Source organism: Macaca mulatta, chromosome 14 (assembly GCF_049350105.2).
Source record: "Macaca mulatta isolate MMU2019108-1 chromosome 14, T2T-MMU8v2.0, whole genome shotgun sequence".
Lineage (NCBI taxonomy): Eukaryota > Metazoa > Chordata > Mammalia > Primates > Cercopithecidae > Macaca > Macaca mulatta.
The window spans coordinates 292,132-313,435 of record NC_133419.1 but is presented as its reverse complement, the minus strand read 5'-3'; the positions used below and the strand labels follow the sequence as shown (position 1 = coordinate 313,435).

Here is a 21,304-nt window from a genome sequence, read left to right as displayed (position 1 = left end):
CTGGGCTGGTTTGGCCACTGGCAGCGGCTCCCGGGCAGCAGCGCAGCCTCCAGCGCCAGCCTCCGGCGCAGAGCGGGACGCTGGGGTCCGCCCCCGCCCTGGCTGCGGGGCGGGGCCGCACCTGCTGCCGCCGCCGGGGCTGTTGCCGCTGCGCACCTGGCTCAGGTGAGCTGCCCCGCCCCCGCCCCGCGCGAGCCCAAGTCCTGGCAGCAGGTGAGTGGCGGTCGCGATCAGACCCGCGAAGGTGAGTGGAGGTCGCTGTCCTCCCAGAGCCGCTGCAGGCCTGGAATCGGGGGCCCGGGGCGCTGCTGGTCCCCGGGCGCGGTCTCTCAGGAAGTGGCTCGGGGCCGGGGAGGTTCCCGCGTCGCCCGGAAGCCCGAGCTCGCCCGCGTCCTGGCCCCTTCCAGGCCTGGGGGAAGGGAGGAAAGTGGGCGAAGGGGGCGGGGGCCGCCCTTTCCTCTCCCGGACGTGGTCAGCGGCTTTTTGGTGACCCTCGGCGCAGAACAGAGCGTGGCGAGGAGCGCCGAGGCTCGCGGGGATCCCACCTCGGTCCCCCAAGCCGGGATCCCAGCTCGAGGCTTCCTGAGGCGCCGAGGGCGGACCAAGAGTCAGGCTGGGGCCCGAGCTCGCCGGGCGCCGGGTGGAGCTTCCGCCATCCGCGCGCCTCTGCCCGGGCCGAGCGCCCCGAGCCGCACCCCCGTGCCCGCCCCCCGCGCGCGTCCCAGTCCTCCGCCCTCCGCACCTGGAGGGTGCCCAGGGCGCATGTGGGCACGAGGTAGGGGAGCGAAACGGAGCCCCTCGGCCTGTTGCCCACGTTCCTGATTCAGGACCGGCGCAGGGGGCCCAGCGCGCGCGGGGAGCGGAGGGGCGGCGCGTCGGAGCTGAGCGGGAGTCACCCGCAGGCTGCTGGGGTGCTGAGCACCAAACCCACCGGGCAGGGGCGGCCGCGCACCGAGGGCGCTGGCTGGGTCTGAGGGCGGGAGGAGCTGGCGCTTTCTAAGGACCTCAGGGTGCCCAGCAGAGTGCGGTGGGCAGTGCGAGGCGACCGGGGCCAGGCTTGGACCGAGATTCTGGGCGCCTCGAAAGAGCTGTGCGGGCGAGGGTCGGAGACTGTGGGTTTTCATGCTCACCCTGGACGGTGGACTTGGGGGCTCGGGGGCGGAGGACCTTAGCAGAGAGAGGGAAGGAGGGGGTGCCAAGTCACCTCAAGCCAGCCCTGAGAGATGGTGACGCCGAGACCGGTGCACAGAGCAGCCGCCCGGCCCGGGCTTCGGAGTTGGCGGCTGACCCCGGGGCCTGTGCTGGAGGCCCTGCTCCCGCTTCCTGCGGGGGTGCCCTGGGCTCTGCTGTGCCTGCTTCCTGACCTGCAGTGTGGGGAGAACCTTCTTGAGGGGCTTCCAAGGGCCCACTTCAAGGAGGGGCTGGTACCAGGCTCTGTGGGGGAAGGGATGCTGTCCGTCCAGCTCTTTACGATCCCGAGCCCAAGGTCCACCATCACCCTAGGCTGAGTGCCCAGACACAGGAGGGTCCTAGCGGGGCTGGGACTCAGGCAGGTAAGTACCTGGAGAAAGCTGCTGTGAGGCTGCCTAGCCAGGGCCAGGAGGCTGGAGGGCAGCCCCTCCATGATGAAGCCCTGCCCCCATGTGGCTGAGGGCAGGGCCAGGGGCCAAAGGAGACCCTTGTCTGATTGTGTGGGCAGCACGAGCCACCGGTCACTGGGTCCCGAGTCCCAGGTCAACCTGGGGGGTGTCAGTGTGGTGACAACAGGAGATGCCGTCTGCCCCTCACCTGCTCTGAGCCAGGATCCTCAGCCACCTGTGTTTGCTCCTTATCTGGAAAAGGGGGCGCTGCCCTCCCACCCCAGCCTGAAGGGAAGGTCCGCAAGATGCCATAGCCCCTTGCAACTGCTCACCCATGCGGGGCCTGGGAGAGGGACCGGGAGAGGGCTGATGAGCTCTGCTGGAGCCCCATTGTTGACTGAAGTTTCTGAAGGTCCCCGTTCCCCGGGTCAGAGGTCAGAGGCACACTGGAGAGCAAACCGGCTGGCCCCTTGGCTCCTGAGTGTGAGTCCTAGTGGCACCGGGGAGGCTGCACGGTCCCCCGTCCTCCTTGTGTGTGCGCAGGATGGCCCTGGCTGGGGTCTTCTGGCTGGAGGACCCCCCACCCATTACCCCCGGAACCTGCCCCTTTGAGCACCCCCCCACCCCACAACACACACACACAACACACACACAAACACAAACACACACACACCACACACACACACAACACACACACACACAACACACACACACAACACAAACACACACACACCACACACATACAACACACACACAACACAAACACATACACACACCACACACACATACACACAACACACACACAACACAAACACACATAGCACACACAACACACCCCCACACACAACACACCCACACCCCACACACACAAACACACACAACACACACACAACACAAACACACACAGCACACACACACACCCCACACAACACACACAACACACACAACACACACAACACACACACAACACAAACACACACAGCACACACAACACACACACAACACAAACACAGCACACACACACAACACACACACCCCACACACATACACACAACACACACACAACACACACACACAACACACACCCCCACACACAACACGCGCACACACACCACACACACCCCACACACACAACACACACAACACACACACAAACACACACAGCACACACACACAACACACACCCCACACACACCACACACACACAACATACACACACAACACACAACACAAACACACACAGCACACACAACACACACACAACACACACCCCACACACAACACGCACACACAACACACACACAAACACACACAGCACACACAACACACACACCCCACACACACACACAACACAAACACACAACACCACACACGCAACACACACACGCAACACACACACAACACACACACAACACACACATACACACACAACACAAACACACACAGCACACACAGCACACACACACCCCCCACACACAACACACACCACACAACACACACACACTACACACAAGACAAACACAGCACACACACCCCACACACACACACAACACACACACTACACACACACACCACACACACATACACACACCACACACACATACACACAACACACACACACACACCACACACACACCACACACAAACACACACACACAACACACACAACACACACACACAGCACAGAGGAAAGTGCCGTGCCTGGGTGGGTTGGGGCGGGCCCCAGAGGAAGGAGCCGCTTGACTCAGAGCTACAGGAAGAGCCGGGGCAGGCGGGGTGAGAACCACCAACTGCCCGTCCTCCCGCCCGCCTAGGGAAGGGGTGGGTGCCTGGGTGGGGTTTAGGTTTAGGAGAGGATGTGACTGCAAGGCCAGGAAGCTACAGGAAAGTTCTGATTAAAATACACATAAACACAAGCCAGGTCCCCACCGCGCTTGGTGATGCACCCAGAGCAGCCTTGGTGCTGTGGACACTCACTGGGACCCAGCGGAGGCGAGAGTTTGCTCCCAAAGGCACATCAATGACCAACATTTGCCCCCCGGAGGAAAGAACGGGAACCAGGTGACTGTACCTTCCCTGCTGCTCTGAGTGAGCCTGTGTCAGGGCCTGGCTGAGAGGAGGCCTGCGGTGCACAGGACCCATGCATGCATGTGTGTATGTGTGTGTGAGAGAGTGCGAGAGAGCAGGAGGCTGTGAGTGTGGCATCAGCGGCCAAGGGTGGGTGTGAGGTACAGTGTGTGTGCTGTGGGGTGCCTGTGGTCCTGGGCTCTGTGACAAGTGTTGCAATGGGTGTTGTATATACTCAGAAGGTGTGTGAGGGGTCTGCAGCCTAAGCTCTGTGCAGTGGTAATGGGAGCTGTGTGTGGTAGGAAGTGTGCTGTGTGGGAGGTGCAAGCGTGCACACGGGCTGAGACTGAAGCTCAGTGCAGGTGTGCTTGGGCAGAGGGCTGTGTGTATGTGATGTGTGCAGGGGAGGGGAGGCAGAGGAGTGGGTGCAGGGGAAGGTAGGGAGGGGAGGGGGTGCAAGGAAAGGTGTGCAGGGGAGGGTGCAGGAGAAGGTAGGCAGAGGAGAGGGTGCAGGGGAAGGTAGGCAGAGGAGAGGGTGCAGGGGAAGGTAGGCAGAGGAGAGGGTGCAGGGGAAGGTAGGCAGAGGAGAGGGTGAAGGGAAAGGTGGGGAGGAGAGAAGGTGCAGGGGGAGGTAGGTAGAGGAGAGGGTGCAGGGGAAAGGGTGCAGGGGAAGGTAGGCAGAGGAGAGGGTGCAGGGGAAGGTGCACAGAGGAGTGGGTGCAGGGAAAGGTGGGGAGGAGAGAAAGTGCAGGGGGAGGCAGGCAGAGGAGAGGGTGCAGGGGAGAGGGTGCAGGGGAAGGTGGGCAGGGGAGAGGGTGCAGGGGAAGGTGGGCAGGGGAGAGGGTGCAGGGGAGGGCACCTACTTTCTTGCTGTGCTCATATCCTGGCAGTCTGCCCTTGACTTCCAGAAGGCTCTGAGGCTGTTTTGGAGGGAGGACTTTGAGGTCTGAGCTTGGGGCAGTCATGGAGGCACTGCAGGAGATGCCGGGGGTTCTGCTGGGCTGGGGGTGTGTCCTCCCGCACTTGCTGTGAGGAGTTGGTGGCCTGGGAAGTGTGTGTTTTAAGGACCCTCAGTGGGTGGTTCCCCTGGGTCAGACTTTCCTTGGACTGTCCTCCACCGCAAGGGCTTCTTCAAGGACCCCCTTGCCATCCCCCATGGGAGTGCACCCCATGCCATGTTGGTTCCCGAGGAAACTGCCAAACAGCCAGACCTGGGCCTCTGACTGTGCTTCACCCATGCAGAGGGAACAGGTGGCAGGCTAAGAGGACCGTCCCTGCTACCGCCTCTGGGGCCTTAGCGGGGAGGAATCCTGAGGGAGCTGGGGTGCAGAACCTTAGGCTTGATCCCCACATCCCCACTTCCACTGTGTCCCTGCAGCAGGGAGAGGCGTAGACAGTCAGTGCCTGTTGAATAAACAGGGTGACCCTGTGGTACCCAGTGAGGAGAGGCCCTCAGGGCCCTGGGCTGCCAAGGAAGAGGCTCTGGGCTCCTCCCTGCGGCTACCTCACTGAGGAGCTTTGGGAGACTTGAGGTGTGTGTGGCTGCTGCTACGGGCTGGGAAAGGGCCCAAGACCCGGGACCTATATCCCCACTGGGCCCCGCTCACCCTCCAGCCTCACAACCGCAGGGCGAGGCTAAGCTGAGGTTCCCGAGGCGTTTCCCGAGGCGTTTCGAGGTGTCTGTGCTCATGTGCACTCCTGACTGTATAAGACGTGGTCAGAGCTGGGCACCCCCCCCGGCTGTATCCAGACATGGCCAGAGCTGGGCACCCCCACCCGGCTGTATCCAGACATGGGTCAGAGCTGGGCACCCACCCCCTGGCTGCATCCAGACGTGGTCAGAGATGGGCCCCCCATGGTATAGGGCACATCACTCACCCCTGCCCCAAGACCAGGCTGTGTCTCTGGCACTGCAGCATCCCCTGCAGTGGCAGCTCCATTGAAGGGGACAGCCAGGAGTGAGGCCAACTGCCGTCTCAGGAGACAGGGTCCCACCTGGTGTACGTCCACTGCACCCTGGGGTCGTCATGGTGGCCCCAGGGCCGGTGGAGGTGGTCCTGGACTTGATGGCTCCTCCCTGTGGCCCTGGGCTGCATGAGGTGATGCCCATTCTGGCCACATGTAAGGGGCTCAAAGAGACACCTGCTGGCCTCTGAGAACTCTGCCAGCATCCATGCGGCTGCTCAAGGTGGCATCTGGTTAGGGCCAGTGCTGTCTGTGGCCGGCAGTTACTGGTTAACTCATCCTGTTCCTGTTTAACTTGTTCCCTGGGGATGGCGGCAGCCTCTGACCCGTCCAGGTGCCCTGTCCAGCTGACTGCAAGGACAGAGAGGAGTCCTGCCCAGCTCTTGGATCAGTCTGCTCGGCCGAGGAGCCCGGTGGAGCCGGGGGTGACCCTGGAGCCCAGCCTGCCCCGAGGAGGCCCTGGCTCAGCACCATGCCAGGTAGGCAGGTCAGAGAGGGATGGGCTTGAGTTCCCACTCCCACCTCCTGCCCCTCAGGCTAGCTTCACGGTGTGCATCCTTCTCTTGTCCCAGGCGCTCTGCCTGGCCACATGCCGGGGGTACAAAGGCCCCTGCTCACCCCTCCCTCTGGGCCCTTGGCCCTGAAACCAGGGCGAGTGGTGAGGATGAGCCCTGTACCCTCTCCTGCCTCAGACCAGGCTCATGAGGTCAGTAAAGCCCAGGAATACTAGGAGTGGGCACTGCTGGGGCCCACAGCAGGGGTGTGGCAGATGTGAGCTGGTAGGAGACCATACCCCACTGAGAAGATGGCAGTCTCACTCCCGCTAGGGCTCATCACCCTGATGTAAAGATGAACAAGTTCAGGCCTCAGGTGGTGAGGAGGGCTTGCCTGTGGCCAGGAGCAGAGGGCCCCAAGACCCCTGAGGCAAGAATGAGGCCAGCTGCTCCAGGCTCCCAGCTCTGCCCATCCAGGTGGAAGGTGCTGGCACACTGGGCATCTGGGTCCCCAAACCCACTGGCGCCTACACTGTCTGCAGATCCCCCAGCAGAGGCAGGCCAGGCTGAGGGGCGCAGTGCCTGGCCCCTCCTCTGAGACAGGCCTCACGGTGTCACCAGGGGTGGGCAACAGGTGCATCTGGGAAATGGGGGGCTGGACTCACGTCCTGGGTGGACAAGCAGCCAGATGGGGCTTGAGTGTGGGCCTGAGGCAGCTCAACTGTGACTGGCCACTGCTCTCTGCCCCCTCAGCACAGGGTGGGTGGAACACACAAAGCCTGGCCACTACTGGGGGAAGACGTGCCAAGTGCTAAGCCTGTCCTCATGGGACTCATGGGCAGACATGGTGTGACTGCCAAGCCACACAGAGGCCTTATTTCTTCCTGCACCACGGACCACTGTGGACGTGGCAGGGCCAGGCACCCTGGCACAGCTGACCCACTGTGTCCTCTCTCTTCAGGTGTCTGTGATAAGGCCCCTGACTTCCTCTCCCCGTCTGAAGACCAGGTGCTGAGGCCTGCCTTGGGCAGCTCAGTGGCTCTGAACTGCACAGCTTGGGTAGTCTCTGGGCCCCACTGCTCCCTGCCTTCAGTCCAGTGGCTGAAAGATGGGCTTCCATTGGGAAATGGGGGCCACTACAGCCTCCACGAGTACTCCTGGTAAGAGACCTGGGTATCCAGGGTCAGAGTGACCTCTCAGACATGCCAAGGGCAGTGGTCTCCCTGACCAACGCCTGGGTCTGTAACCACCTGGCCAGACATGACATGAGCAGAGTGCCTCTGTGGACCCAGATGGAGGGTCAGTGATGTCAGGGACAGACCCTCGGGTCCGCATGGCCCCTGTAGACACACACTTTGTAACTGCCCAGGGCTATGGGTGTCAGCAAAGTCTAGGGCCTGAATGAACGCTGACCATCTGGCCAAGCCTGTGATCAGAGGACCTCCAGGCCCCAGACCCAGGACTGGGACGGCTGTTCTGAAACAAATCTGCACCCCCTCCAGGTTCAGGTCATTTCTCTTGGCTTAAGGCCCAAGAACCACCCAGGAGGCCCAATTCTGCAGCCTCCCTGGGCGAACCCAGACAGGTGGGGTTCTGGGGTGTCCACTGGTATCCACGGCCGACCCTGACCCTGGCTTGGTATCCCCAGGGACAAGGCCAACTTGTCAGAGGTGCTTGTGTCCAGCGTCCTGGGGATCAATGTGACCAGCGCTGAGGTCTACGGGGCCTTTGCCTGCTCCATCCAGAACGTCAGCTCCTCCTCCTTCACTCTTCAGAGAGCTGGTGATGGGGGTTCCCCAGGTGGAGGGTAGGAGGGGACCTAGACCCAGTGAGGCCCAGGGACCTTGAGGCTTGGGGGCTGCTGGAGGGGCAGCGGCTCAGGCAGCCCATCGGCAGGCCCTACAAGCCACGTGGCTGCAGTGCTGGCCTCCCTCCTGGTCCTGCTGACCCTGCTGCTGGCTGCCCTGCTCTATGTCAAGTGCCGTCTCAACGTGCTGCTCTGGTACCAGGACGCGTATGGGGAGGTGGAGATGAACGGTGCGTGGGGCCCGCGTGGACACGAGGAGGGGTCGCCACGGCCTCCCTGAGATTGCGCTGCTGAGCTCAGCTTTGGAGGCGTGGGGCGGGGAGGAGTTAGCCCCAGGGGGCTCTGTGCGGGCCCGGCTGGGGTTAAAGTCCGGGGCGGGTCTGCCTCTGTGCACGTGGGAGATGGTTAGGGGTGTTGGGGACCCCCAGGGCTGGAGTAACGCCTCAGGAGCCACCGGGATGACTGGCCGCCATCCGCAGACGGGAAGCTCTACGACGCCTACGTCTCCTACAGCGACTGCCCAGAGGACCGCAAGTTCGTGAACTTCATCCTGAAGCCGCAGCTGGAGCGGCGTCGGGGATACAAGCTCTTCCTGGACGACCGCGACCTCCTGCCGCGCGCTGGTATCCCGGGCCCCGCCCACCCGGAGGGCCCGCCCCACTGGGCCCTGCCCCAGAGGTCCCGCCCCCACAATCGGGCCCCGCCCCCAGAGGCCCCGCCCCACCACCGTCCCACCGGAGCCCCGCCCCCACCACCGAGCTCCGCCCCATTCACCGCCCACCCCGAGCCCCGCCTCCACCACGAGCTCCGCCCCACCGATCAGGGCCCCGCCCCCGCCCCGTGCCCCCGCCCCTGTGCCCCCGCCACTGTGCCCCCGCCCCTGCGCCCCCGCCCCGCACCTCCGACGCCCACCCTCCCGCAGAGCCCTCCGCCGACCTCCTGGTGAACCTGAGCCGCTGCCGCCGCCTCATCGTGGTGCTTTCCGACGCCTTCCTGAGCCGGGCCTGGTGCAGCCACAGCTTCCGGTTGGTCCCGCGCGGGGTTGGGTGGGACCCAGCTTAGCACCCACCCCCCTGACGGTCCCGCCCCGCAGGGAGGGCCTGTGCCGGCTGCTGGAGCTCACCCGCAGACCCATCTTCATCACCTTCGAGGGCCAGAGGCGCGACCCCGCGCACCCGGCGCTCCGCCTGCTGCGCCAGCACCGCCACCTGGTGACCTTGCTGCTCTGGAGGCCCGGCTCCGTGGTGCGGAGCAGGCGTGGGGGGCCGGGGCGAGCGGCGGTTTGGAGATGGGCTGTGCCCGGGCTCCAGGCGGGGACCCCTCCGTGGGGAGCTCTGCGGCACCACGCTTTCTGAATGGGCCCTGGGGGGAGGTTCCGCTGCCTGGGACCCCGATGCGGGGAGCGGCCCTTGAGGGCCCCGGAGCCACGGAATAGCTGTTGCAGGACGTGGAACCCACGGGCAGCCGCAGGTGTGCCCTTGGGGGCCAGAACGCCAGGGGCTTCCGAGGTGTTCACACCTGCGAACCGCCCCAACCTGGCCCCCAGACTCCTTCCTCCGAGTTTTGGAAAGAACTACAGCTGGCGCTGCCGCGGAAGGTGCATTACAGGCCGGTGGAAGGAGACCCCCAGACGCAGCTCCAGGACGACAAGGACCCCATGCTGATTCTTCGAGGCCGAGTCCCGGAGGGCCGGGCCCTGGACTCAGAGGTGGACCCGGACCCTGAGGGAGACCTGGGTATGCCCGCCCAGCCCCACTTTCCGACTGGAGAAGCTCAGCACGGGGCGGAGTGGGGAGAGGCACAGGGCAGAGGGCCTGGAGGGGGCCCCAGGTGGTGAGGACTGTTCCTGGCACGGACAGCCCCTGCACCACCTCTCTGCCCGGGAGGTGCTTGGCCCTCGGTCTACCTGGGAACTTCCTGGGCCTCACAGGCCATCACAGCAGGGGGCAAGCAGGGGCAGCCCCTGGCAGTGGGTCTGGGCCAAGGCTGTGGGTGGCCACCTCAGGCGTATCGGTCTCCCCATCCCAGGTGTCCGGGGGCCTGTCTTTGGAGAGCCATCAGCTCCACCGCACACGAGTGGGGTCTCGCTGGGGGAGGGCCGGAGCAGTGAAGTGGACGTCTCGGACCTCGGCTCGCGAAACTACAGTGCCCGCACAGACTTCTACTGCCTGGTGTCCAAGGATGATATGTAGCTCCCACCCCAGAGTGCAGGATCACAGGGACAGCGGGGGCCAGGGCTGGGGGATCGCTCCTCTGCTCAGCAGGACCACACCCCCTGCCAGCAGCCCTGGGACCCTGGGGGAAAAGGCTGTGGCCTCAGGGGTGCCTCCCAGTGCCAGAAAATAAAGTCCTTTTGGATTCTGCCTGGGCCTCAGTCTCCTCCCATGCGGCAGAAGGTTTCGGTTCGGCTCCCCTCTGTGGCTCTCTCAGCCCTCCACCCCTCCCTCTCTCATCCCCACCCCACAAATCACCAAATCTGCCCTCTCTCCATCCCCCTTCCTAAGCCAGCTCAGGCATGTCCCGTGCTCACAGTAGCCTCCTTGGGCCTCCCTGCCTGGTGACGTGACTGTTCCTAGACCCCTCCCATGCAGGCAGATTCTGGACGGAGCAGGCCCCTTAGAGACCTCAAGTTCTGAGCGTCACAGAAGATTTCTGTTTTAAAAATATCCACAGTGACTTCACAAATAAATGGCCTGGCACTGGGTGAGATGGATGGAGGTGTCCGAGAGCCTACTCGCCCCCAGACCTCAGGCAGCCAGTGTGAGAGCCCCTGGTCCAGGCAACTCCGGGCCCAAGGCGGGCGGAGAGGGAGCTGGGTTCTTTTACTGAATGAGTATAGCCCACGAGGCAGCCCCCCTCTTCCCACTCCGGTCACCCTCTGCTCTTGAGGCCCCCAGCTCTGCTCCATCTGTGTCTGTGGTGCACCTGCTGCCCACCCTGTCCCCTCTCGGCCCTGAGGTGTCAGCTGTCCCTCTGCTGGGCTCTCCGTGTCCTGCATCTTCTGACCTTGGGAGGCTTGTGTGTGAGCCCAGGGGGTGGGTGTCCTCAGGAGCAGGGGGGTGCCTGGGGACACCTCACGTCCCAGGATCATGCTGCCAGCCACAGAGTCAGGCCAGCCATGGAAGGACACAGGGCAGTGACTGTTCATGGCCATCTTTATTCCCAGTGCTGGCTATCCCAAGATACTGCCAGGCTACGGCCAGCCCCACCTCTGCCAATGTGACTGGATCACCACCCCATACCCCAGAGCAGCCTCGAGCCCTGCCCCACCCCTGCCCTGCGGAAGCCAAGTCCCCAGCTATAAGCCCCTGCCCCTCCTGGTGGCCCAGGACTCTCCAAGGTGCACACAGGGGTCCTAGCGAGGGGCCCCTCGGTCATCAGCCTTCTCCTCCAGGCTGGGCCGCCCAGCAGCCCGGAGCTGAGTCTGTCCCTTGGACGCTGGGCCACGTCACCTTCTCCTCCTCCAGGAGGCTTCACCTATGGGCCCAGGAAGTCCTCCTTCCGATAGCCCTTCTACAGTGGAGAGAGGCCCAAGGTCAGGGTGCATGTCTGCCCGTGCAGCCCTCTGCCCTCTCTGTCCCTCCTGCAGTGTGCAGGGTGTGGCCCGGACCCTTCCCCTCTGGGTCCCTGGTCTCCATTCTCCCATTGGCCTCTTCACTGTCTGCTCCACATGGGTTTCCGTGACCCTCCCCCGGCATCCCATGCCCTGCACTGGGTCCCGGCTCGCTCTGGGCTCGGGAGACGTACCGCCCGGAAGTCACGGTGGAGCTTGTTGTACTGCCACAGGTTGGCCAGGAGGCTGGACGCTGCCCGGGAGGACTTCTCACTGTCGGGGCTGAGGGTGGAGGGGAGTCAGGAGGGGACACACAGCCAGGAAGCAGGGTGGGCTGGGAGGACCCCTGGCCAGGCTGCTGAATGCCTGGGTCGGCCCCTACCTGTCCCGCTTCTTCTTGATGAAGATGAGCTTTCGGAGCCCGTCAAAGTACAGCAGGTCTCGGGCGGCAATGGGGCTGGCCACCACCAGGTTGTTGAGCACAGCTATGATGTTGACCAGCACCTCGGCTGGGGGCGATTTCTCACCCACGCTGCCCGGCAGCTTCTCGATCAGGTGGCTCACCACCTTCGTGGCTGTGGGAGGCCGGGGGTCAGTCTACACCCCTACTCCCGGCCACCTGGGCACCTGGGGTCCCCTGCCTCCCTCAGGGAGCTGGACTGACTCCAGCGGCCTGAAGCCCACATGTAAAGACAAAATTGATGTGTGGGCCCAGCAGGGTGGGGACGAGGGTCTGCCTGACTCACACATCTCGTCCTTGTTCCTAGCATTCCGAGACAGGTTTCGGATGAGGCCGGTCAGTGAGCGCAGCTGGTGGTGGTCTGCGGTCCGGACACGGTCTAGCAGGGGGTTCAGGATACGCTCCTGCTCCAGGGCCAGGCGGCTCAGCACCCCCGCCCACTGTGGGGAGGGAGGGTGTGAGCCGTGACCGGAGGCCTCAGACCCTCACCTGGGGGGGTCCTGCGACAACCGGGTCGCTGCATCCTCCTGCCACCCTCAGGGGGGCCTCTGCTTCCGCCTTTGCCCCCCAGTTGGGGACATCATCCGCAGCCTGGATCAGGTGCCTCCCTTCAAACCCAGGGCAGAACTTCCAGTCCTCCCAGGGCCCAAGGCCTGCCCCACTGGGACACTGACCTCGGAGGTTCCGCGGGCCCCCTGCGTCCCCTACCTCCTCCCCTCCCTCTTTCCCCTGCCCTCCCCCGCCACAGCATGAACCCCTGGGAGCCCCTCGGGTCTGGGTTGGGTGCCCCACCCTGCGGTCGCCTGCCGTGATGTTCTGCAGCGCCCCGGCGGCGGCCTCTGTCGTGTGCCGGTTGAGCTCGCAGCGCTGCAGCAGCCGGTTGTACAGCCCCACGATCTGGGGGCTCCACAGCCACTCGAGGCCCTTGGGGTCCTTGGACACCTCTGCGAAGGTGAGCGCATCGGCGGCGAGGGGCAGCTGCGCCGGAGCGGGGGGAGTCAGCGGGGCGGGGTGAACGGGGCCGGGGTGAGCCGGGCCGGGGTCAGCGGTAGGCCAGGGTCAGTGGGGCGGGGTGAGCGGGGCAAGGTGAGCGGGGCTGGAGTGAGCAGGGCCGGGGTGAGCGGGGCGGGGTGAGCGGGGCGGGGTCAGTGGGGCCGGGGTCGCAGCACACCCCCACGCCCCGCCCAGGCTGGTGCCCACCTCGCGCAGCCTCCGGCTCTGCGGCGTGAAGCAGCCCACCACCTCTCCCGGCGGCGCCCCAGCCAGGTCCCTGCGGCCGCGACCCTCCAGCCGCTGCAGCGCGGACGGCGGCATCTCGTCGTACAGGCGGTAGGACAGGTTCCGCAGCACGCACACCGCGTTCTCCACGCTCTGCGGGCAGGGGCGCGGGTCAGGGCGGCGGCCCGGGGTGCACGGCCCCCCCCTCCCGCACCGCGCCCCTCACCTTGTCCTCGCATTTGCCCACGTCCAGAGCGTGGTTGATGTAGGTGACCAGGGCGTCCACCAGCCCGTGGCACTCCCGCATCTTCTGGCGAGTGGCCTGAGAGGCTGAGCTGAGGTTCCTGGGGACCGAGGCGGATCAGAGCCCCCCAGGGACCCCCCATCCCAGGCCCCGTCCCATCCCATCCTGGGCCCTCGCACGCCCATCCCCCAGTGCGGGGCGTGCGGTGTGTGGGGCTGTGAACGCCAGGCCAGGCGGAGTCCCTACAATGAACCTGCCCGCAGTCCCCACCCCACTGCCTCACTGCCCGAGGCTGGCGCACCTGAGGAAGCCGGTGGCATTGTAGAAAATCTCCGCCTCCGAGGCGTTCTGCTGGATGAGGGGGGGACCCCCAGCCCCGGACAGGGGGCTCAACACCAGGTCAGTGAGCTGCTCCAGCGTGTCTCTGGCCAGGCGGTCCTTCAGGTGGTCACTGGATGAGAGGTTCCACAGGATCCCTGGACCACGGGGGAGGCTGCTCTCAGAGTCTGCCCTCCAACCCCCTCCACTTTTCTGGGCATGGAGTGAGGAGGTCCTGCCTCTCCCCAGGGGCTGGCCTGGTATTCTGTGCCTCACCCACAAGCCCTGCTGGGGAGACCCTGGGGTGGCATTTGGGGTGATAGAGCTGGGACCAAGCAAAAGGGGACAAAATGTGGGGTGTGGTGAGCAGGCTTGGTGCGGGAGGTGGCTCCAAGGAGACAAAGCCACAGGACAGAGTGGCCAGGGGTCCAGGAAAGAGGCGGGCAGGGGAGGCCCAAGTAGAAACATGGCCAGCAAAAGGGACAAAGGGACAGAAGGGAACCAAATGGGGTGGAGGGATCAGAACAGAGGAGAGAGGACAGGCAGAGGAGGGACAGGAGGAGGGGGACAGGCAGAAAAGGGGGACAGGTGGAGGAGGGGGAACAGGTGGGAGGATAGGCGGAGGGGGCAGGTGGAGGAGGGGGACCAGGTTGGGGGGACACAGAGGGAGAACAGGAGGAGTAGGGGACAGGCAGAGGGGGTAGGTGGAGGAGGAAGGACATGGGGGGAGCGGGGGACAGGTGGAGGGGGGAAGGCAGAGGGGGGACAGGTGGAGGGGGCAGGGGGAGGGGGGAAGGCAGAGGGGGGACAGGTGGAGGGGGGCAGGTGGAGGAGGGGGTAGATGGGGGCAGGGGGAGGGGGTAGGGGGAGGGGGGAAGGCAGAGGGGGGACAGGTGGAGGGGGGAAGGCAGAGGGGGGACAGGTGGAGGAGGGGTAGATGGAGGAAGGACAGGTGGAGGAGGGGGTAGATGGAGGAAGGACAGGTGGAGGAGGGGGTAGATGGAGGACAGGTGGAGGGGGGACATGTGGAGGGGGGCAGGTGGAGGAGAGGGTAGATGGAGGACAGGTGGAGGGGGGACAGGTGGAGGAGGGGTAGATGGAGGAAGGGCAGGTGGAGGAGGGGGTAGATGGAGGAAGGACAGGTGGAGGAGGGGGTAGATGGAGGACAGGTAGAGGGGGACAGGTGGAGGAGGGGGTAGATGGGGGACAGGTGGAGGGGGCGGGGGGAGGGGGGAAGGCAGAGGGGGGGCAGGTGGAGGAAGGACAGGTGGAGGAAGGACAGGTGGAGGAAGGGCAGGTGGAGGAAGGGCAGGTGGAGGAGGGGGTAGATGGAGGAGGGGGTAGATGGAGGACAGGTGGAGGGGGACAGGAGGAGGGGGTAGATGGAGGACAGGTGGAGGGGGGCAGGTGGAGGAGGGGTAGATGGAGGACAGGTGGAGGAAGGGCAGGTGGAGGAGGGGGTAGATGGAGGAAGGACAGGTGGAGGAGGGGGGACAGGTGGAGGATGGGGACAGGTGGAGGGGGGAAGGCAGAGGGGGGTAGATGGAGGAAGGACAGGTGGAGGAGGGGGTAGATGGAGGACAGGTAGATGGAGGACAGATGGAGGGGGGTAGGTGGAGGAAGGACAGGTGGAGGAGAGGACAGGCAGCACCTGTGACGTTTTTTCGAAGCTCATCGTCCTGCTCCCGCAGTGTCCGCAGCAGCTCAAAGATGCCGTTCTCCTCCACCAGGGCCAGCTTGTTGTCAGCATTGTCGTAGATGAGGTTGCGCATGGCACCCGTGGCGTGGCGCTGCACTTCCTGGTTGGCGTGGTTGAAGAGCTTCACCAGCCTAGGCACGGCCTGAAGGCTGCGGGCCTGCGGGCGGAGGCACATGGGGGCGCACAGATGCATGTGGATGGATGCAGACTATGCACGTGTGTGCAGATGTGTCCAGGTGCATAGATGTAGATATGGAGGGGATGCAGGTGTCTACAGGTGTACGGAGGTGATGCAGGTGTATACAGGTGTATGGAGGTGACGCAGGTGTATGCGGGTGTACGGAGGTGATGCAGGTGTATGCGGGTGTATGGAGGTGATGGTGTACGGAGGTGACGCGGGTGTCTGCGGGTGTACGGAGGGGACGCGGGTGTCTGCGGGTGTATGGAGGTGACGCAGGTGTATACGGGTGTATGGAGGTGACGCGGGTGTATGCGGGTGTATGGAGGGGACGCGGGTGTATGCGGGTGTATGGAGGTGACGCGGGTGTATACACGTGTACGGAGGTGACGCGGGTGTCTGCGGGTGTACGGAGGGGACGCGGGTGTCTGCGGGTGTATGGAGGTGACGCGGGTGTATACGGGTGTATGGAGGTGACGCGGGTGTATGCGGGTGTATGGAGGGGACGCGGGTGTATGTGGGTGTATGGAGGTGACGCGGGTGTATACGGGTGTATGGAGGTGATGCGGGTGTATGGAGGTGATGCAGGTGTATGCGGGTGTATGGAGGTGACTCAGGTGTATGCGGGTGTATGGAGGTGACGCGGGTGTATACGGGTGTATGGAGGTGATGCGGGTGTATGGAGGTGATGCAGGTGTATGCGGGTGTATGGAGGTGACGCAGGTGTATGCGGGTGTATGGAGGTGATGCAGGTGTATGCGGGTGTATGGAGGTGGTGTATGCGGGCGTACAGAGGTAACGCAAGTGTATGCAGATGTATGCAGGTGATGCACGTGTATCCAAACTGTACCCTACTGCTCTTCCTCTGCTGAGGGGACTCTGGACACAGTGGGGTCTGCCTGGTCAGCTTGGGGACCATGAGGGGTGGTCAGTGAGCAGAGGTCAGTGGGAGGTGGTGGGGCCCTGAGGGAGGTCACCAGGGGCAGTGAGTGGGTGGTCGGGTGGTCACCTGCTTCTTGGCCGCTGCATCACTGTAACACTTGTGCTGGATGTAGGCCGCTCCCAGCACCTGCAGGTTGGGGTCTGAAGCCATGAGGTACTTGACTGCTGAGGGCAGGTCAATGTCATCAAAACTGCGGAGCCAGGGGTCAAGAGTCAGGCTAACTTTGGGTTCAGGCTGGGCCTGTGGCAGAAGCCCCCTCCCTGTGCCAGGCCCAGACACTCACCCGCTGCTGAGTCTCTGCAGGGTTCGGTGGCCACAGTAGCTGTTGAACCCACGCACGTCCGGCAGGTGGCCCGAGTCAGCCAGGCTGAGGCTGCGCACAGATGGCGCTCGGGCCACAGGCTCCAGGATGGCCCCCGGCGCTGCCCCACCTACCCCGCGGCTCCGGTGGCTGCTCTGGAATCGCTGCAGGGTCCGCATGGCAGGGGCACGGATGGTCCGGCTCGGGGAAACCTCGGCGGCCTCGGGCCAGTCCAGCCCCCCTGCCCGGCTGGAGCTGGAGCTGGCCTGGCGCTCGTAGGCAAAGCCCCTGTAGGTGGAGGTGGCTGCAGGCTCCAGCTGCTCAGACACCAGGCTGTAGCGGTCGTCCAGGCCCCCGGACCCCAGCCGCAGCGAGCGCAGGGACAGTGTGTCATAGTCGGCCCGGCTGCCAACCCCACTGCGCTCGTGGAAGGACACAGGCCTGGCGGGCATGGGAGGGGTGGGCTGAGCACCCCCGTACCCAGTGGCCCCAAAGGCGCTGCCCCCGTTGTGGGCAGAACTCAGCCTCCGACTGCAGCTCAGGTCTACGGCGGAGCGGGAGGACCAGGAGGCTGGGCTGCAGGCTGGCTTGGCGATGGGCCGGAAGCCCTGTGGGTCGAGAGGGGGCAGTGAGGACGTGCCTGGGCTCACCTGCGTCCAGCCCTGCCGCAGAGCCTCCCCCTCTCCGAACTGCAGAGCTCAGATTGTCCCCCTCGGGCTGGGCCCGTTGCTCACCGAGGTCTTGTCCCCACTCAGGCCCTGAGAGCGAGAGCTGAAGCCAGACTGCAGGGTGTGGTACTGCCCCCAGGATGTGCCTGTGGAGAGGGACGGTGGTAGCCCAGCTCTGCCACACGGCAAAGCCCCGGCCTCCTGCCTCCTCCCCACTCCATCGCTATTCGCAACCCCAGGAGCAGCCTCCAATCCAGGGCAGGGAGGCCAGGGGCTTCGGGGCCAGGACCTCCCCATTCCTGCCATGGCCTGGTCTCCTCACATGTCAGCCCTGGTGGTCCACCTTCCACAGCCCACCCCCCAGCTGTGCCTCCTCTGCCCAAGAAGGCAGATGCGCTCACCCACTGACCTCCTGGTCGCCTGGAGGAATGTGCCAGGGACTCTGACATCAGTTCTCCAATCCCTGCCATGGTACAGCGCCCAGCCTCCTCCTCCAGGAAGCCAACCTGGCCTGCCCCAACTCACACTGACTCCTTTTGAGCCCCTCCTGTGCCCAAATCTCATCTGTGCCCAGTCACAGGAGAGTGACACTGTCTCCCTGGACCAGTATGCCCTGTTGCAGTGCTCTCTCCCATCCGGCAGAGCCCGAGGCAGGGGCCACACCCACCCCGTCCAGCCACACACACGCCAAGGGCAGCTGCGTCAGCCCGACTCCACAGTGAGTGGACAGACAGGCGGGTGGACAGAGGGCGGAGGGCGGAGGGTGGATGGAGAGACAGGCAGGAGGAGGATGGGAGGGCTGCTGTGACTGTTGGAAGGATGGACAGAGTGGTGGACGGAGGGGTGGGAGAGCCGGCGACAATGGTGGGTCCCGCAGGTGGATGGTGAGTGGGGAGAGGGATGGACTCGTGGGTGGGTGCAGAGAGGACGGGCTGATGGCGGGGGCATGAGAAGGCCCAGCAGAGCGACCACTGGCTGAGGGGCTCAGTGTGGGGTACAGGGAAGGGGGCCATGGCCCTCCCACAACTCTGCCCAGAGCTGGATGCTCTGTTGGGTACACCCCCACAGCAGGGGCCCCAGACTCACCCTGGTTAATGGGGCTTCTGGGCCGGGGCTATTAACTCTCTGACGCTGGTGAGGCCCAGCCCGGAGTAGGGGCACGCCCCAGCCTGGGGACCTCACCCCCACCCCCCAATTATAATCCACCCCCCTCTAATTGGCAGGGTAGCCAGGGTGGTAATTAACCCTTCCCTCACCGTCCTCCACCCCATGACCCCTGGGCACCCAACTTGGTCACCAGCAAGGCTGAGGCCCCTGAAGGGAGGACCCCACAGTCCAGGCCGCCGGGCCGGCCCTTCCGCTGGGTGACCTTCACTTCCCCCTGGCCAGTAGCTGGAGACCAGTCCTGGGGGTCCCCTCTAAACACCACGATGAACTGGCATCTGGGTCCCTGGCATTCTGGGAGGTTCCTCTTACTGTCTGACCTTAATCCCTGTTGCTGTAGCTGGCGAAGGAGGAAATGACGTTCTAGAACCACTGCCCTCAACCACAGCATCTGCGTGCTCCTGTCACTCACACTCACACGCATGCACACGCACTCGCGTGAGTGGGGCCAGGATTCCGCCACAGGTGGGTCTGGCTGGCACTGAGGGGTGCTCCTCCACCTGCTGTTCCCACAGAGAAATCTGGGTCACTCCAGTGGGGCCCTCCCCTCTAATTCCTCAGGGAGCCCCTGGTCCAGACAGGCCTGGCTTTCCTCCAGGACTTCCCAGCCCCCCCACACCTCTCCCCGCTTTCCTGTTCTGCTCATTCCCATGAGGTGTGGGAGAAGCGTGGGTGTCTGGGTGTCCCTGAGACCGTGCGTGAGCCTGTGCTTCTGGGGCAGTCGCGTGCGTGCTCCGGGTTTGCCGATTGAGGGGCCTGGCCCGCCTGCCGTGTGCCAGCCTTCCCTGTCATCCCCCACGGGGGAGGCTCTAGGCTGAGGACACAGGTGGGACCTGGCCAGGCTCTGTCCCTGGAGGACCCGGGGGTCCTTGCTTGGATGGGGAGCCCCACCCATGGCTTCTCCCCACGCCCGCTGGGGCGGGGTGCGTGACTCAGTGTGAGGCCTGGTGAGTCAGGAGCCAGCCTCACTGCGGCCTCTGCCCTCGCCCTACCACCTCCGCCCGCAGACACCTCTCTCCGCCACCATCGTCCCCGCCGCGGTCCCCTCTGCCCGGCACCTGCCTTGTGCCTTGGCCTACCTCTGGCAGTCTCCGCCTCAGGCTTGGGCTCAGCGGCCCCGTTGTGCCGCGGCTGCTGTCCCAGCTGCAAGAGGCGGGCGCGGACCTGCTCCTGGACGCGGGCCGCCCGCAGCCGCTCGGCCTCCGGCCCCTCGGCGCCCCGGCGGTCCAGCTGCAGGTCAGAGGGCAGCGCCAGGGAGCACACACCGGCCTCGGGCTGCAGGGCCGACAGCAGGAAGTTACCATCCTGCATGGCGGCAGGTCCACCGGGCCTAGGCCTGGCGGCCGCCTCCAAACTCAACTATCTTCACGTCCTGTCCCTCCAGGCCCTCTCCCTGAAGTCCCCGCCCCGCCAGCCTCACCCAGGGCCGCCTGGAGACAGACGCCTGCCCAGCCCTGAGCGCAGCTGGGGGCGGGGACACCTGGCCAGGTGGGAGGGAGGGGCCACCGCCTGCTTAAGGTGGAATTTGGGCGGAAGAACAGGCCCTGCATGGCCCCAGGTCCCAGCCTGGCCTCCTGCCTCCTTTTCTCCCATCCCACGACAGGGCCACGGGGGCCCTGGGTCCTTCTTGTTCTCAGCCTGTAAAGGCCGGACCGAGCCCTCTGTTGTGGGGCTGGGACAGAGGGGCCCTCTGTGTCCCGAGTGTCAGGGAAGGGCAGAGGTCCTGAGGGGGCCTATGTCCTGCCACCCCCAACATGAAGGGGAGGGTGTCCCACCCCCTGGGGGGTCTAGGGCCCTAGGTAGCTCCAAGGACCAGACAGCCTCCACGGTAGCCCAGCCTTGCTGGTGAGGCGGGGATGAGGCCTAGGAAGGGGTTGGCAGGAGACACTGTGGGGGGCCAGGGGTCAGTGCCGGGGTCAGGACACAGGATGGAGGGACGGAGCTTTAGGGTCCAACCGGACTCCATGGAGGCCCTGGTGCTTGGAACCCAGAGAGCCCCCTCCCCACAGGAAGCGTGTGGATGGACCGGCCCTCCCCCGAGGCCTGCCGACCCTGGAACTCACCCTCAGGACCCCCTCACCCCCCACAGAGGCCTCCAAAGGGCTGACTTGACCCTCTCTGGCTTCTGGGACCCTGGCACCACTGCTCCTGCCCCCCAGGCCCTCGGGTGGGAGGCCGTTCCCAGCACATGAGTCAGGGTGCAGGGGGCGGGGCTGCCCCAGGGGGTTGACTCAGAGGGGCCTGCACTCCTGTCAGCGCATGCCAGGTTGGGGCAGGAGCGGTGTGCGCTGAAGAACCAGGGGGTCTGGGAGAGCAGAGGCCGGGATGGAGAGGGAGTGAGGGTGGGGTGTGCGGGGAAGAACCAGGGGTCTGGGAGAGCAGTGGCTGGGATGGAGAGGGAGTGAGGGTGGGGGTGTGCGGGGAAGAACCAGGGGGTCTGGGAGAGCAGTGGCCGGGATGGAGAGGGAGTGAGGGTGGGGGTGGGGTGGCGGGGGAGGCCCAGACCAAGCAGGGCTTGTGCCCAGAAGGTCTCCTTCGAGCACCACAGCCAGTGGAGCCAGCAGGCAGGTTCTGAGGCCCTCTGGCCTCCGGGACAGGCCCCTGGTAGATGGGGGGGGTGGGGATAAGCCTAGGAGGGCTGGGGG

The 21,304-nt window shown here is 64.9% G+C and overlaps 2 protein-coding genes across 15 annotated transcripts; one reads left to right on the top strand and one right to left on the bottom strand.

Moving 5' to 3' along the window:
• Positions 1 to 114: 114 nt before the first annotated feature.
• Positions 115 to 10,276, top strand: SIGIRR (single Ig and TIR domain containing). 12 transcript variants are annotated; one of them, XM_077961503.1, is made up of 12 exons: positions 115 to 213; positions 1,842 to 2,063; positions 3,502 to 3,641; positions 5,931 to 6,091; positions 7,068 to 7,266; positions 7,755 to 7,888; positions 8,003 to 8,143; positions 8,393 to 8,536; positions 8,836 to 8,938; positions 9,007 to 9,157; positions 9,460 to 9,649; positions 9,942 to 10,276. In XM_077961503.1, the coding sequence occupies exons 4-12, from the start codon at positions 6,085 to 6,087 to the stop codon at positions 10,103 to 10,105; spliced, it is 1,233 nt and encodes a 410-aa protein (XP_077817629.1). In that variant the 5' UTR covers positions 115 to 213; positions 1,842 to 2,063; positions 3,502 to 3,641; positions 5,931 to 6,084; the 3' UTR covers positions 10,106 to 10,276. The 12 variants fall into 12 exon arrangements, with proteins under 12 accessions (XP_077817629.1, XP_077817632.1, XP_028688773.2 ...); XM_077961506.1 differs by having other exon boundaries at positions 115 to 244; positions 1,993 to 2,063; XM_028832940.2 differs by having other exon boundaries at positions 115 to 244.
• A 774-nt stretch (positions 10,277 to 11,050) lies between these two features.
• PKP3 (plakophilin 3) lies at positions 11,051 to 20,204 on the bottom strand. Of its 3 annotated transcripts, none has more exons than XM_077961492.1 (14): positions 19,739 to 20,092; positions 19,072 to 19,162; positions 17,562 to 17,641; positions 16,810 to 17,435; positions 16,593 to 16,716; positions 15,358 to 15,562; positions 13,690 to 13,864; positions 13,371 to 13,488; positions 13,127 to 13,297; positions 12,719 to 12,904; positions 12,213 to 12,366; positions 11,849 to 12,041; positions 11,661 to 11,748; positions 11,051 to 11,426 (listed from the first exon to the last, which is right to left on the bottom strand). In XM_077961492.1, exons 1-14 carry the CDS (start codon positions 19,961 to 19,963, stop codon positions 11,391 to 11,393), a joined length of 2,472 nt encoding a protein of 823 aa, XP_077817618.1. In that variant the 5' UTR covers positions 19,964 to 20,092; the 3' UTR covers positions 11,051 to 11,390. The 3 variants fall into 3 exon arrangements, with proteins under 3 accessions (XP_077817618.1, XP_077817620.1, XP_077817619.1); XM_077961494.1 differs by having other exon boundaries at positions 18,980 to 19,162; positions 19,739 to 20,067; XM_077961493.1 differs by lacking the exon at positions 19,072 to 19,162 and having other exon boundaries at positions 19,739 to 20,204.
• Positions 20,205 to 21,304: the final 1,100 nt, after the last annotated feature.